The sequence below is a fragment of the Dendropsophus ebraccatus genome, chromosome 8, assembly GCF_027789765.1.
Source record: "Dendropsophus ebraccatus isolate aDenEbr1 chromosome 8, aDenEbr1.pat, whole genome shotgun sequence".
Classification (NCBI taxonomy): domain Eukaryota; kingdom Metazoa; phylum Chordata; class Amphibia; order Anura; family Hylidae; genus Dendropsophus; species Dendropsophus ebraccatus.
The window spans coordinates 104,853,099-104,869,716 of record NC_091461.1 but is presented as its reverse complement, the minus strand read 5'-3'; the positions used below and the strand labels follow the sequence as shown (position 1 = coordinate 104,869,716).

Sequence of the window (16,618 nt, the reverse complement as noted above, 5' to 3'; positions counted from 1 at the left end):
AGTTCGGCTGGAGATGCAGTGCCGCCTCTGGCCACAAGGGAGACTGGCAGAACAAAAATGGCATCCTGCTCTGTCATCCAGAGCTCCATGGCATTTAAAGGGGAGCTCCAGCAAGAAAAATTCTTTCATATCATCTGGTGTCAGAAAGTGCCAGAGATTTATTATTTACTTCTATTTAAAAAAAAATAAAAATTTTGAGTCTTCCAGTACTTATTAGCAGCTGTATTTCCTGCAGGAAGTGGTGTATTCTTCCTAGTCTGGAGAGCAGGAAAGGGTTTTCTATGGGGATCTGCTACTGCTCTGGACAGTTCCTGACAGAGGTGGCAGCAGAGAGCACTATCAGACTGGAAAGAATACACCACTTCCTGCAGGACATACAGCAGCTGAAAAGTACTAAAAGGATGGAGTTTTTTTTTATAGAACTAAAGTGCATATCTGCATAACTTTCTGACAGTAGATGATTTGAAAGAAAGATATTTTTACAGAAGTACCCCTTTAACTGTGAGCTTTTGTGATGATCAATGACAGTTAAAGGGGTTATCCAGCGCTACAAAAACATTTCCACTTTCCCCCTACTGTTGTCTCCAGTTTGGGTGGGGTTTTGAAACTCAGTTCCATTGAAGTAAATGGATCTTAATTGCAAACCGCACCTGAATTGGAGACAACAGTAGGGGGAAAGTGGCCATGTTTTTGTAGCGCTGGATAACCCCTTTAAAGGTCCAGGAGCTTGGGAACCCCCTTAGTGCATGGGCCCCTCAGCAGTGGCATGGTCTGCCTATATGTTAGCTACATCACTGACTGGGGAGCTATAAGCTAAGGGAGAATGCTATAGGGGGTACAGCATTGTCAGGGCATGATGGGAGGTGTACTGGGGAGGTATAGATGGAGGAAGAATTCAATAGAGACTTGCACCACCTGAAAAATTTATGGTGCTGGGGTTTAGCTAGTAAACGGTTAACTAGCCTTCCCCTGTTTATGAAGCATTGTTCGCTAAGTCACCGGTCACCTCGTCAGCGAGGAAATATTAATTATCGCATTAATTAGCGCTATTTGTGCTCATCATTATCTGATTATCCGCGAGTGGGAGGGTGGATTTTATTAAACCGAGCTTCTCTTCTCCAACATCTCCAATTAATGAGGCTGTTTACAGAGCGCGGACCCCGCGGAGGTCCCGTATCACCGCCACTAATTACTCCTTCCTTAGGAGGAGAATAAAATCCAGGTACGAAGGTGGGAGTTAAAGGGACAGCGCACCACTGGTTACCGTCTCCCGGTAATCCTGGCTACCGCTCTGCAGAGCTCCTTCTGATTTTGCCGGATTTTCACGACCATCTGCAAAATTTTCACATCAATAAATTCCATCTCTGTTTTCAACATGGCTCCTTCATAAAGGGACAGCAGCGGGGATAAATACTCAATAGCTGGCGCCTCATTATGGCGTTATAAACTACGCTCGCTCGCTTCATTAAGTTTGTTTTACTTGATCTGCCATTGAACAAATGTGCGTTACGCAAACGAAGATTAAAGATCCCAAAGGACACCCCCACCCCCCCCGGCTATGAAGGCGGACATTTTTTAAATAAAATTTCTGTTTTTTTTTTGTTTTTTTTAATCACTGCTTAATTGCAGAACATTTTGCGAACGAGAATCGGTTAGCAGAAATATAAGGCTGTTTTTTTTTTTTTTTTATACAAGTTAAGTGCGCAGACTTAATGAAGAGGCATCTGTCAGGCCCAGCGCGAGGAAGGCTGGAATCTGTGCCATCACTTCTCCTCGACTAAAACCCTCAACCCATATGTCTGACATTTCCCGGGAAATACAGGGATTTTATTTGCCAAATGAAAAGTATCTGGAAAAAAAAAAATTGGGATTTTTTTTGTCTTTAAATCTGGGACTGTGGATTAGGAGGTGAAACATTGTAGTCTCCCTACTACCAAAGTAGTCTTAAGGCTGTGGGGGGAAATTTATGAAACTGGTGTAAGTAGAATTGTCTCAGTTGCCCCTAGCAACCAATCAGATTCCACTTTTCTTTCCTCACAGATTCTTTGAAAAATGAAAGGTGGAATCTGATTGGTTGCTAGGGGCAACTAAGACAATTCTACTTTACACTAGTTTGATAAATCTCCCCCTGTGTCTCCACGTACAAATTCAGAATGTGATGAACACCGCATGTGTGGAAGCCCGGCCTAAAATAAACCAATCCCATAAGGTCAATGGTGGCAAAGTAAGTCGCATGCAAAAATCCATCGAGGATAGATCTCTCTCTTTTTTTTTTTTGCAATTCCTCACCATTCACCACCATTACCTGCTATGTCATGTGGTCTTTATGGTGTCAAAGAGAATGTCCCAGGTAGAAAATCGCCACCAACTTTTGCTAAGGATATGTTGCAAGTAGAGTTGAGCAAACTTTGTGGGCTCAACCTTCTCCAAACCTGAACACTCGGCATTTGATGTCCGGCAACTGGAGAAGTTGGATGCTGCCCTAAGGTTGCCAGAAAAACATGGATACAGCTTATGGTTGTATCCATGTTTTCTAGGATTCACTAGGGCGGCATCTGACATCTCCAGCATCCGGGAATCAAATGCCAAGCTTTCAGGTTTGGAGAACGTTGCTGAATCCGAACAGTCCAGACGAGTGTGCTTGTTCGCGCACTACAGGTGTTGTATGATTGAACTATGACCCAAAAGTGGCCACGACCATGATCTGGCAGCCATAAGAAATCTATCCAATTTCCAAGCTATCACAGCTGTTTTGCGCGCATGCGCGCTTCATCAGACGAAACGCGCATGTGCGCGAAATGGCTGTGCTAGCTTGTGCTAATTAGTGGTTGGTGTCCGAGCCCGCTACAGATGAACCTGCTGAATTTTAAAGTTTATATGAAATAAAGTCTACACATCAATACTTTTTTCTTTTTCACGGACATATCTATGAATGTTTCTTGTATTCCATGAGGAGCACCCCGTACAGTGTTTTTGGTATATGCAACCCCATAGCAGCTGTGCCTGAAGGGTAGTGCCGGTACTGTTTCCTTTACAAAGTTTACATGATAGGATTAGATACAAAAGTTCATCAGACCATCTCAAACATGCAAACTGTGTCCCAGGATAAGTAAAGACTAATCATGATGGTGCCTTGGGGCTCATACAACCCTCATCACCCTTTGTACACATACCAGGCTCAGAAAAACATGAACGCTTTATTCCAGAGACAGCGCCACCCTTGTTGTCAGTTTGGGTGTGGTATTGCAGCACAGTTCAATTGAAATGAGCGGTTAACTGTAATACCACACACAACCTAAGGACAGGGGTGGCGCTTTTTTTGCAAGAAAAGTAGGGGTACTTTTTATAATGCTGGAGAGCCGCTTTAATTTTCAGTTTTTGCTGCATAGGACACAAGAGCAGCCTGACCCTCGCCTTTCTTCTGGGGATTACAGTGCCCACCCATAGGGCGCCCACCTCCTAAGACCCCATAGCAGCTGTATACTCTATGACTAGTACTCTGCAGCTTTATTATAGTTTATAAGCACTTGTCATTTTGCCTATTTTTCTAGAATATCTACAGCCAGAATCCTCCACTAAGCCTCAGTGACTGCAGGCGACAGATTATAGATTCTCAGCTCAAGTAAAACAATGGACGCCAATAGTACGAGCGGCATCGTTGGGATTTTCCATCTCTGGCAGGGTTTTGCAGGACTGACTTCATTCCGTGTCTGGAGAGTCATTTGTATCACCTGGACTCTTCAGCTAATGTGCATGTTCCCAGCCTCGGCTCAATTACATTCTTCATTGGATTGTGACACCTAAAGTGCCTGGTGGCAGATGTATGTCCGGACGGGGGGAGTAAGGATGGAATGCAGGGTCAGACAGAAGAGGGATAACTCTTAGCTCCCGTACAGATATCTACATTACGCCCTCATTTTCATCATTCTTCTCAATGTAAATATTACTGGAAATGTTATTCTCTGCAGTAACAATAGATCATCTGAACACCTGTATATACTGGCCCCTACAGGCCAGAGCTGGAATGACATGCACAAGATCTCAGCAATACATAGAATGACAGTGAGAGATTTATTGATCCCTCAGATCTTTTCATTCAGAAGAGCAATTATATTGTGTCCTGTCTGTTACAATGTAACCAATATGAGATACACCCCTGTTTACATTTCTTTTATACTTGTCCCCATTCCCGTCCTCACAATATTACCCTAACCCTGTCCTCAGAAATATCAACATAAGAGGACAGGTCACTGCCCCTTAGAGCAGGGATGGGGAACTTTCGGCCCTCCAGCTGTTGCAAAACTACAATTCCCATCATGCCCGGACAGCCTAAGCTAAAGCTTCGGCTGTCCAGGCATGATGGGAATTGTAGTTTTGCAACAGCTGGAGGGCCGAAGGTTCCCCATCCCTGCCTTAGAGGATAAGCATACTCCTCTCCTGAAATACTCTGTGCTGCTGAGGTCCTGCCCTTCCAGCCATGTATTTCTCAGCCTATGACCTCCCACTCTTTTCACATCATCGAATGACAGGGCAGTCAGCACACTCCTCTCCTGAAATACTTTGTGCTGCTAAGGACCCTTCTTCCATGTAGCTTACAGCCTGTGAGCCCCTCCCCTCCCCCATGTATCTTTACATTCACCCCCTCACATAGTGATCATACCCCTGATATATGCAGCCCTGTCCTCACTATCACTACACTGTTTTTCTTAAATACTCTGTGCTGCTGCTGGTCTCACATCTTCCACTTGTCTCAATCCCCCTCCTAGCATCATATAATAATAATAATACTTTTATTTCTATAGCGCACACAGATTCTGCAGCACTTTACATAGTTTTGTCAATCATTACTCCCTGTCCTCAATACGGCTCACAATGTAAATTCACTTATCCGTATGTTTTGGGTGTGGGAGGAAACCCCACACAAACAGGGAGAGAACATACAAAGTCTTTACACTCCTGTCACACTATGTGACCTTCCTTTTGTCTCAGTTCCTCTCCTCCCTGCAGACTTGTCCTCGCTATCATCACAATCCTCTCCTTACATACTCTGTGCTGCTGGGCAGTATGGTCTTCCCACATTGCGATACATCAGTATACTAACTCCTCAAAATACTCTGTGCTGCTTAGTACCTGCCCCTCTAACTATGTGACCTCCAATGTGTCTCCGTTATATATATATAATCAGTATACTAACTCCTCAGAATACTCTATGCTGCTGGGCAGTATGGTCTCCTCTCCTGTCGTATATATATATATATATCAGTATACTAACTCCTCAGAATACTCTGTGCTGCTGGCATGGGCGTAGCTACCATAGAGGCAGGGTAGGCAGTTGCTATGGGGCCCGTGCAGGAGGGGGGCCTGGAGGAGAAGGTAAGAGCGTGTGTCCTTCTGCTTAACCATTTATGTATTGCAGCGTGTAAGTGACCCAATGTTTACTTAAATGCTACAAAACAAAAAAAGGGTTAACAAGCAGAAGACTGAGATCTCTGTTTCACTGCTCTGATAACCCCTGACCTCTGTTCTCCAGATAGCAATCAAGTAGGAAAGGAAAATGTGCAGAGCTCCTTGCAGAGTTCAGGGGTTATCAGTACACCAGCAGTAAAGTGTGTGTGTGTGTGTATATATATATATATAGTGTATATATATATATATATATATATATATATATATATATATATATATACATATATACATACACACAGTGCTTTGTGTTGTGCTTAGGGTAGGGGAGCCCCTTAAAAATTTTTGCTATGGGGCCCCGTGAATCCTAGCTACGCCTCTGGCTGCTGGGCAGTATTGTCTCCTCACCTGTCGTATATATATCAGTATACTAACTCCTCAGAATACTCTGTGCGACTGGGCAGTATGGTCTCCTTACCTGTCGTATATATATATATCAGTATACTAACTCCTCAGAATACTCTGTGCTGCTTAGTACCTGCCCCTCTAACTATGCGACCTCCAATGTGTCTCCATTCCGTTACATAGATCCCTGTCCTCATTGTCATCACAGTCCCCCCCCTGTCGTATATATCAGTATACTAACTCCTCAGAATACTCTGTGCTGCTGGGCAGTATGGTCTCCTTACCTGTCGTATATATCAGTATACTATCTCCTGAAATACTCCATAATCTCTGATTGTAAATGTGCCTAGATACGGAGCTGTATACAAGCAGAGGATGTATCACCGTGTATCCCTCATATGTTCAGGTTACATGGTCACATTGTGAAGTCAGTCGCTGGGATAAGATGATGAGTTGGCTGCGGCTTGGACATCTCCATACAATATTCAGGGTCCCCGTAGCGTGGCTCTTGGATCCTCACAATTAGGTCACTTATACTCGGCAGCGGAATAACGTGGCCCCTGGAGACTCCGTGCCTCACATCGGCGTCCTGCCAGGTCTATCTGTGAGATAAAGACGGGGCGCGGAGCCAGAAAGAGCAAAGAGCACGAGAAGTGACGGAGAAGAGTACACAGCAACTCTGAGGATACAGGGAAGAAGACAGACAGGGAGTAGGGGGGCTGGTACATGAAGGGGAGCACAACCCCCATTATCATCATTAATCATTACCAGATATGATCACCTTCATCATCATTAATCATCCTCACCATCATCATCCTCACAGCTGTCATCTTCAGTCATCATCAATCAGCATTATTATCAACCATCCTCACTATCATCATCATCATTGTCAATCATGATGATCCTTGTCTTCAATCAGCAGCAGCCGTCATTATGAGTCATCTTTTCCATCCTAAATCATCATCATCATCATCACTGCCAGTCATCATCAGTCATTACCAAACGTATCATAATCATCCTTGTCATCAATCATCATTAGTCACTTTATGATCAGTCGTCCTAAATCATCATCAGTCTTCTACAGGTATGATCATTATCGTCATCATCATCATCATCACTCTCCATTATTATCAGTTAGGGTCCATTTACACAAAGAGATTATCTGACAGAATATCTGCCAAAGATTTGAAGCCAAAGCCAGGAATGGATTTAAAAGAGGAAAAATCTCAGGCTTTCCTTTATGACCTGATCTCTATTTATAGTCTGTTCCTGGTTTTGGCTTCAAATCTTTTGCAGATAATCTGTCAAATAATCTGTCTGTGTAAATGGATCCTTATACCCACCAATATAAATGACCATCATCATCAAACATTATCACTGCCATTCCTCCTCATCAGTAATACTTTTCATGTAATACATTATTTCCCATATGGTGGCGCTGCAGGAGAATAGATCGTTTGCTGCTCTCTGCTGATCACTGGAGATCCCAGCATTTGGTGATCTTATTTTCATGGTACTTCTCTAAAAAGTTAACAGACCCTAAAGACTTTACCCAAATCTTTTGTAAATCACAAAAATTTGATGGTTGAACTGGCTTTCATGTGTCACTGTTGACTTCACAGGAGCCTCAGACTAGTGTTGACTTTACACAGACCTACAGACAGGGTTGACTTCACAGGAGCCTCAGGATTTTGTTAAAGGAGAAGTCCGGCGAAAACTTTTATTAGAGTATTTTACTGCCCCCCAAAAGTTATACAAATCACCAATATACACTTATTAAGGGAAATGCTTATAAAGTGCTTTTTTCCCTGCACTTTCTACTGCATCAAGGCCTCACTTCCTGGATAAAATGGTGATGTCACTTCCTGGATAAAATGGTGATGTCACTTCCTGGATAACATGGTGATGTCACTTCCTGGATAACATGGTGATGTCACTTCCTGGATAACATGGTGATGTCACTTCCTGGATAACATGGTGATGTCACTTCCTGGATAACATGGTGATGTCACTTCCTGGATAAAATGGTGATGTCATGACCCGACAGAGCTGTGCAGCTGTGGCTGCTGGGAGGATGATGGCAGAGGGATGCTCAGTGTCCTTCCAGTGCCCTGTGTCCCTCAGTGTTCCCCTGCCATCATCCTCTCCAGCAGCCACAGCCTGCACAGCTTTCTAGTCTGAGGAGTCTGCCACCTCTGTCCGTGACATAAACTGTCTAAATCCCAATAGAAAACCTCTCCTGCTCTGGACAGTTCCTGACATGGACAGAGGTGGAGGCAGAGAGCACTGAGTCAGGCTGGAAATAACACACCACATCCTGCAAGACATACAGCAGCTGATAAGTACTAAAACACTGAAGTAAATTAAAAATCTCTGGCATTTTATGACACCAGTTGATTTGAATTTTTTCTCTCTGGAGTACCCCTTTAATCTACCTGGTCAGTGCAGGTACCACACATTATTCTCCTATTGCATGTGGACGTTCACATCTTAGTAATGTATGAAAATGTCACCGGTGTGAGCGGCCTGATCATCTGGAGAGGGTAATTATAATGATGGGAGAACGGTCAATGGCGAGGACAGCGCAGGAGACAAGGTGTTAGAAATGCTACAGACGACATATCAGACACATCGGGTCCGAGCTTCTAGGGGTCGGCGGTCCTGACAGCTCCGGGAGATGAGATAATGAGACTCATATAGATTCATATCCTAACTAATCTCAATGGAAGCTTAAAGGAAAACTCCAGTGATCACATAATGCTACATGAATGAGCAGGAAAATCATAGGACAGATACCGAGCACAATGGGGGATATTTATCAAACATGGTGCAAAGTAAAACTGGCTCAGTTGCCCCTAGCAACCAATCAGATTCCACCTTTCATTCCTCACAGACTCTTTGGAAAATGAAAGGTGGAATCTGATTGGTTGCTAGGGGCAACTGAGCCAGTTTTACTTTACCCCATGTTTGATAAATCTCCCCCAAGGTGTCCCTGTGAGGTATTATTACAGTCCATAGAGGACCCTGGGGCTGAATGGGAGCCAGATGCTGGATTCTCACTCTCCGTTGGCGGTTTTGTCATGTGGGAGCCGTGAATCACAACAACACATTCACAGGGATAATTAACATTGTCGCTGCGGTGACATTTCCTCGCAGGAACTTATAACTATCAATTACCTGATGGTAAACATTCACTTTATACATTAACATACAGTTGAGGATTTCAGCCGGGAACATCCTCTTTTTTACTCAGCCACTTGTTTTTGTGCATTTCCTTGTATCACATGTGGTCTGGGAGCATCTTGTATCTATTTCTCTTATAACATTTTAACACTCCATGACTTTTCAACAACTTTAAAAAAAAGTTGCATAAGTGACGGATCTCCTGCTCTGGAAATCACTGCAGAACACAATAGCATTACCTGTAACAGCCATATATCCCTCCTATGTTAAAGGGGTTATCCAGTGCTACAAAAACATGGCCACTTTCTTCCAGAGACAGCATGACTCTTGTCTCCAGTTCAGGTGCGATTTGCAATTAAAGGGGTTATCCAGTACTACAAAAACGTGGCCACTTTTCCCCCTCTCTTGTCTCCAGATTGGAGGGGGTTTCAAACTCAGTTTTATTGAAGTGAATGGAGCTTAATTGCAAACCACACCTGACCTGGAGACAAGAGAGGGGGAAAAGGAGCCATGTTTTTGTAGCACTGGATAACCCCTCTAGGGTATATTTACACGAACGGACTCGCAGCGAGATTCTCGCTGCAAGTCCGGCAGGTCCTGGCAGTTCCCACACACTATATACTTGCTGCGGTCGTTCAGTATGTAATTTTACTGCCCTTAACCCCTTCTGCTCCTGCCCGGCTACCCCGCTGTAAGCATACTTTACCTGTCCTCGCTGCACAAGTCCGGCGTCCGGCCAATCAGTGGCTGCGGCTGGGCAACACACTGATTGGCCGGACGGGAGAGCAGGACGCTGGACCCGTGCAGCGAGGACAGGTAATGTATGCTTACAGCGGGGGAGCCGGGCAGGAGCAGAAGTGGTTAAGGGCGGTAGAATTACATACTGAACGACCGCAGCGAGTATATAGTGTGTGGGAACTGCCAGGACCTGCCGGACTCGCAGCGAGGATCTCACTGCGAGTCCGTTCGTGTGAATATACCCTTAAGCTCTATTCACTTCAAAGGAAATGAGTTACAAAAACCACACCCAAACTGGAGACAAGAGGGGGGCTGTCTCTTGAAGAAAGTGTCCATTTTTGTGTAGTGCTGGATAACCACTTTAAATAAATACTTTCACTCATAGCCATGTCTAAACCCCCTTTGCCCAGTGTTATCCTACCTGTAGTCCTTCATCTGTTGTAGAACCACAACTCCCAGCATGCCATAACAACCAATGACTGTCAGGTCATACTGGGAGTTATAGTTTTGTCACAACTGGAAAGCCAAAGATTAGAGACTATTGTCTTATACAACATGAATATGTACTAGAGCATGCTGGGAGCTGTAGTTTTGGAATAGCTGGAGAGGCACTTTATTATGCAAAGTAATTATATAAAAGGAAAATTCCCCTATTACAGAGATACACCACTTTCTGGCAGCATTGCCATTCAGGGATTTGGAACAGCTAAATTTGAGATAATGGGACTAAGCTGCAGTACCAGCCACAGCCACTACTAAAGGTATGGCGCTGTGCCTGATAACCTGATCAGCTGATTGGCGGGTCAGGTGGGTTATATGTATCAGAGTGACTCTGATACATTGATCCAAGTTATTGCTACAATCTTAATGGCAGATTTAGCGGCTTGTCTGTTAAATATTCATTGATGTATTCTGGGCAGAACCTTGCAATACATAATTCACTAGATGCAAATGTTCTGGCCCCAATAAGAAAGCCAAAATGGAAAAATAAGAATCATTTGTTCCTTATGACTTTAGGAAAGATACAAACAATCTGCCAGATAGGGACATAACGTGATTTACTGCTGTTTGATCATTTAAAGGGGAAGTCCACCATAAAGAGTCACACTGACAAATTTAAAGATTTTGAAACTGAGAACCCCAAACAGATTCCCTATGGAGCAAAAGATGGATTTTACAACACAAGGTCCCACCCTAAAGGCAGTGTTCCCCTTTACTTATCCCACAATAAGGAACAAGTCTGCAGTCAAACTGGTTGATTCTCATAAAACTAAAATGTAAACATTTGTAATTTTTCTAGGTAAATATTTAATATTTTCTTTTATGGGCTCCAAAAATATGAAAAAAAAAAAAAATCAAAGAATCAATACTTACTTTTAAAACTCACTTCCGGATCTTTTACTTATTTTTTCCAGATTCTCCACCACCATCATGCCGTACATGAAATCTCCTACATTGCCAAGGATATTACAGACCACCGGGCGTTCGGATACGTGTGTGGGAAGGAGGGGAACCACAGATTTGTGGCAATAAAAACCGCCCAGGCAGTAAGTATAGAAGTATAGAGATTCATTCTAAGTCAGGGGTAGGGAACCTTGGCTCTCCAGCTGTTGCAAAACTACAACTCCCATCATGCCTGGACAGCCAAAGCTTTAGCTTTGGCTGTCCAGGCATGATGGGAGTTGTAGTTTTGCAACAGCTGGGGAGCCAAGGTTCCCTACCCTTGTTCTAGGTAAACTTTAGGGACTACATGGCCAACCATGAAACTGAATGGCCAACCATGATCAGACCAATTGCATGAGATCTTATAGAGAAGGTTCTATGTCTAATGATCAGATTCATTGTATAACTTGTTTTGTCCTCCATCCATCTCTCTTACATGACACTCTGTATAGTCCTATAGTACGTTTCTCTTTATAGATGGCCTCTTCCTCAGTTGAGCATGATGAGAGCCATTATTAATAGAAATCCCATGTTGCTGCGTGTTTGATTCACGTTCTGTCACTGTCATTTATCAATACCTCTGAAAGGTTCATAATAACATGCGGTATTGAGATTGCCGCAGGTAGCGTCCACATAGACGCATGCCGCTTATGAATCAGCTCCGCATCTTATCGCCCAATCTGTAAACATGAGGCTTGGCGGCTGCAGGAAGAATTCATCATCGCCCCACGTAGGAATTCTCTTCCCTTCACCCGCTGATTAATAACCGTCCTCCTCCGGTGACATTTCCCGGTGTCTCGGAGCCCCTTTGCGAGCGTCTGATGTTAGCGAAGAGTCAGACAATATTTAGGAAACGTTTTGTTGTTGTCGCTGTCAGGGAGGAGATACATGGAATTCTTGCCGAAAAACTAATTTCAAGTATTGTCCTTCAATTTCAGGCCGAGCCAGTCATCTTGGATTTGCGAGATTTATTCCAGCTTATCTATGAACTGAAACAGAGGGAGGAAATGGAGAAGAAAGCACAAAAAGATAAACAGTGTGAACAGGCAGTATATCAGGTACCCAGATTGCAGAGGGTAAAGGGCCACGTATCTGACCCATACCATGATACCAGTGTAGGAAATTATCCGGTGAATGCAAATTGTACAACTGAACCATCAGCCATAGATGTTAAGTCAGAGGTCTCCAGATGACTACAACTCTCAGCATGCGAGGAGTATGGTCATATTTCTGACATTGTATATTGGCACCCATTGAGTTCCATGGACTGGACACAGTCTACTAGTGACAACAGGTGTATCATGTTATTTTATAAGACTCCAAACTGCAGGAATGGACCAAACATAGTCACTAGTAGACTGTGCCCAGACAATTGATCTCATGGGCAAACCTTGAGCATGCTCAGGTTCATCCGAACCCGGTCGTGTGGCATTTGATAACCGATGGCTGAAGAAGTTGGATGCGGCCCTAGGGAGTCCTGAAAAACATGGATACAGTTGATATAGTTGTATCCATATTTTCCAGGCAGCCTTAAGGCCCTATTACTCCTACAAGTAATTTGGCCTATTATCGGCCGTTATGGCCGATAATTAATGGGTGTAATAGCTCCTGTTAAAAGGCAACGATCAGTTGACATGCTTGATGTCAGCTGATCCTTGTCTTTCAACATGTTGAAAAAAACTTCAGCAATAAGGACGGTGTGCCGGCCATCGCTCCGTGTAATAGGAATGGTGGCAGCAGATCGCCGCTATCTCCTAGAGGCCACTCGGACCATCTAAAGATCTTTCGGGGAGCCCTTACCGCAGCTTTCCGCATCCACCCCCCCACCCTCGCTCTTACCTGCTCGCTGTTGGTGCATGTAATAGTAAGCACTGATCTGATAGGTTGGCGCTCGCTTGCTCCTCCTGTATAGGGCCTTTACTGCTGTATCCATCTTCTTCAACCACCTGTGATCAAATGCTGCACGATCAGGTTCACTCATCTCTAGTAATGACTGAAGACCACAGACACTAGCTGATGGGTCTCCAATTGGCACTCTCCACTTCTTACTCAACTAGAATCATCAGTGTGCTATAGTTTCATAACAGCCGTAGAACCACTGCATTAGATGAAGGTTTGGCATAGAAAGATGGTTCCCATATGTATGGTTATGTGGACATGCCAGTGATCAAACAATTTCAGTATTGACATATAGATGCAGCAGAGTTGAGTTTGTCACTGTACCATAGCCAAGGCTTCATTCACATTGCGTTCAGGATGTAAGGTATGTTAGCGAATATATGTTGGAATATCTGCTCGTAGTGGGTACATTGAGTTTACTGGACTGAATGTAGGCTAGCAGTGACTATCTCTGTCCCAATTCCAAAACAAAACACAAAAAAAGTACCGAAGCCAAACATAGTCACTAGTAGCCTTCATTCACAATGGAGTGGGGCTTAAGACTGTCATTCTTCAAAACCCAATGAAATTCTGTATGTTCAGCTCTGCTACATCTGTACTCGGGCCACAAAAATCCAACCCAACCAGTCAAAGTATTTGCCTTAGAATTGGCTGGGTGATTCTAATGTGATCTGTCGGCACTTTATTTATTATCCTTTCCAGATCATAGAAAAGTCCTATAAAGGCCAGATCATAGGATAGTCCTCTAAAAGCATTGGTCAGCTTTACCCAATAAAACATAAACTATAGAATTTCTTAGAATTAGAAAACTAGATATAAGATTGATGCCAGGTTTGAGGTACCGCAATGGGATCCGGCTGCGCCTTCGCTATACTGTATTTTGCGGTACAGTAATGGGCACAATCATTGCTCCTATGTAAAATGTATAGTCCAGTATAGTCAAGTGTGCAGGATGTATTAGCACATGTCAGGGGATCTGCAGTATTTCCAGCCTTGTCTTTCCTGTGTCTTTCATTCCGATCACAATCCTTATTCACTTTTGCCTTTTTTATGTCCGCTTTTCTTTCTCCTTCCGCTTGCATTGCTTCAGACAATTTTGGAAGAAGATGTAGATGATCCTGTTTACCAGGTAACCTCATCTGGCGGAGAAACAATACAATCTGCTGTAAATAAATGTGTGGAGCGGCGATAATGCGATACACAGTTACGGTTTATTAAGGGGTCATAAACAGGATATATCATTCCTATCCGCCCCAACTGAAACCAATTACGATACTGTCTCAGCCTCTCTGTGATCTATTGTTTCATCTTATTTTACTGCTCGCTTATTTAAATAGGAATTGAATATTATTCCAATCCAGATTAAAGTGTTTAATTTTTAGTACGCTATTAAGAATAGAGATTGGGACTTTTATGAGACGGCCCTTTGGGTATAGGTCTGGATTGGCTAATGTTCTAGCTAATTGTGTGCATTTTCCTAGCGCCATCCGGCTCCGTAATGAGGAAAATTTATTGTCTGTGTATCCACTGGAAATCTTATACATTTATGGGTTAAAAAAGAACACAGCTGGTGTGTAGCTATAGGGCGGAGCATATATGCCCCTCCCACAACCCCACATAAAACATCTAATGCCCATTAAAGGGAGATGAGCCCCCAAATTATATGTATAATGTATAATATCTAACATTACTATGTACAATTATATTAAGTTCCATTAGTATGGGTTGGCCCTCTTTTTTATGATGTCATAGTTACACCTATGATGTCATCCCATGAGTCCAAAATACCTCTATGGGTACACAATTCTACCCATTTACTTGAATGTGAATCACGTAACAGGTTCTATAGGATTGAAATATAAAAAAATACACACTCACTGCTTCCTTTAAGAAACAGTGCCACTCCTGTCCTGAGGTTGTGTGTGCTATTGCAGCTCGGTTCCATTGAAGTTAATGAAGCTGAGTTGTAATATCACTAACAACCTGATGACGGGGGTGGCGTTATTTTTGGAAGAGAGCAGCGATGTGTGTTTCTCTATTGCTGTAAAACGCCCTTTTACGTCACTGAATAGCTATATGAACGTAGAACCCTGCTCGATGATCCAGAATTCCCTAATAGGGTGTATGAATAATGAATTTTCTAAACTGGACAAAACAAAGAACATTGCCGTGCAGTCTGATTATATTATAGATCAGGAGGAGCTGATCCGATTGATATATGGTTATGTGGTTTCTGGGCTCAGGAGTCCAGTGGGTGGTCCTATGCAGTGACTGACAGTTACATATGTAGAGTAGGACTGCCCACTGGACTCCTGAGCCCAGAGAGAACAGAGATTTCAATCAATAATTTCTAAATTCTGCTGAACAATTTTACACACAACTGTATATCAATCTGCTCAGCTCCTCCTCTATAACATGGTAGATTGGGAATAATTCTAATGGTAATGATCCTCCTTAATGAGCCTGTCGGTAGGTGTAGGCTGTCCTAGCTAAGGGTAGCATAAACTAGTGACAGAGAAGCTGAACAGAATGATGTATCATTTACATTGTTCTGTGCAGCTGATCCAGAGATATCCATGTACATGGACAATAAGTAGTCCTCTCTATTATGTGCATGTGCCCAGTAGTCCTGGATATTCATGAGAAGCAGAAAACTCCACCCACCAACTGCTGATTGGCAGTTATCTATCCATGCTGTGTATAGGCAGTCAGCTGTCAATCAGCAACTGGAGGGTGGGGGGAGGGGGCATGGCAATAATCCTATTCTACTGCATATTAGGAGAACGGCTGAACAGAATGATGTAAGTAATACACCGATCTGTTCAGCATTTCTTTCACTAGTTTATGCTGCCCTCATTTAAAGCAGTATACAGCTAGTGACAGATTCCCTTTAAGTGTTATGGTTATCCTGAAGTCAATATTCTTAAATCAATAAAATCGCAAGAAAGAAACAGCAGCGGCACAGCAGGAGTTACCTTCCCGTGAAACACATTCTCCCATCCAATATATAAGGAGTGAGTCCTTGCAGGCAGATAGAACAGGTATTCAGCTATGTCTTTCAGTTCATCATATTGTATAGAAGGAAATTAGCAGCACTCACCACTTTGTAGCAAATTCATCGTTCCTTTATTGAGAAAACCAAAACATTTTCATCGCAGGTGAGACGCCAGACCATGCCAAAACTATGTTAGGTGGCAACACAGTTTTGGCGTGGTGTGGTGTCTCACCTACGATGAAAATATTTTGTGTTTTTTTCAATAAAGGAACGTTGAAATTGCTACAAAGTGGTGAGTGCCGCTAATTTCCTTCTATACGATATGATTCTTTATAAAATGTATCTTTATAGCAGCCAGAGCTGCATTTTTCTGATGCAGAGCGGATTCTGGCTATCTGCATCCACCACTAGGGGGAGCTCAAGGGCATACCTCATACTATGCTATTATGCAGTTTAAAGTAAGCTTCTTCTAGTGGTGGCTGTACGCAGTCAGTATGTTACATGTAAAAGCTATGTCTGTACAGGAGCTTTGAAGCAATGTGTCCGAATTAT

At 43.2% G+C, this 16,618-nt stretch overlaps 1 protein-coding gene across 11 annotated transcripts in view; it reads left to right on the top strand.

Annotated features, from left to right (window-relative positions):
* DAB1 (DAB adaptor protein 1) overlaps positions 1 to 16,618 on the top strand; it is a 177,181-nt gene that overhangs the window by 107,544 nt on the left and 53,019 nt on the right. For 8 of the 11 annotated variants that reach the window (XM_069979392.1, XM_069979400.1, XM_069979396.1 and 5 more), the window contains 3 exons: positions 11,145 to 11,276; positions 12,111 to 12,230; positions 14,162 to 14,200. In XM_069979392.1, the coding sequence (XP_069835493.1) occupies positions 11,145 to 11,276; positions 12,111 to 12,230; positions 14,162 to 14,200 (291 nt within the window). The remainder of the gene's footprint in view (positions 1 to 11,144; positions 11,277 to 12,110; positions 12,231 to 14,161; positions 14,201 to 16,618) is intronic. The other 3 variants (XM_069979402.1, XM_069979399.1, XM_069979395.1) reach the window with 1 other exon arrangement.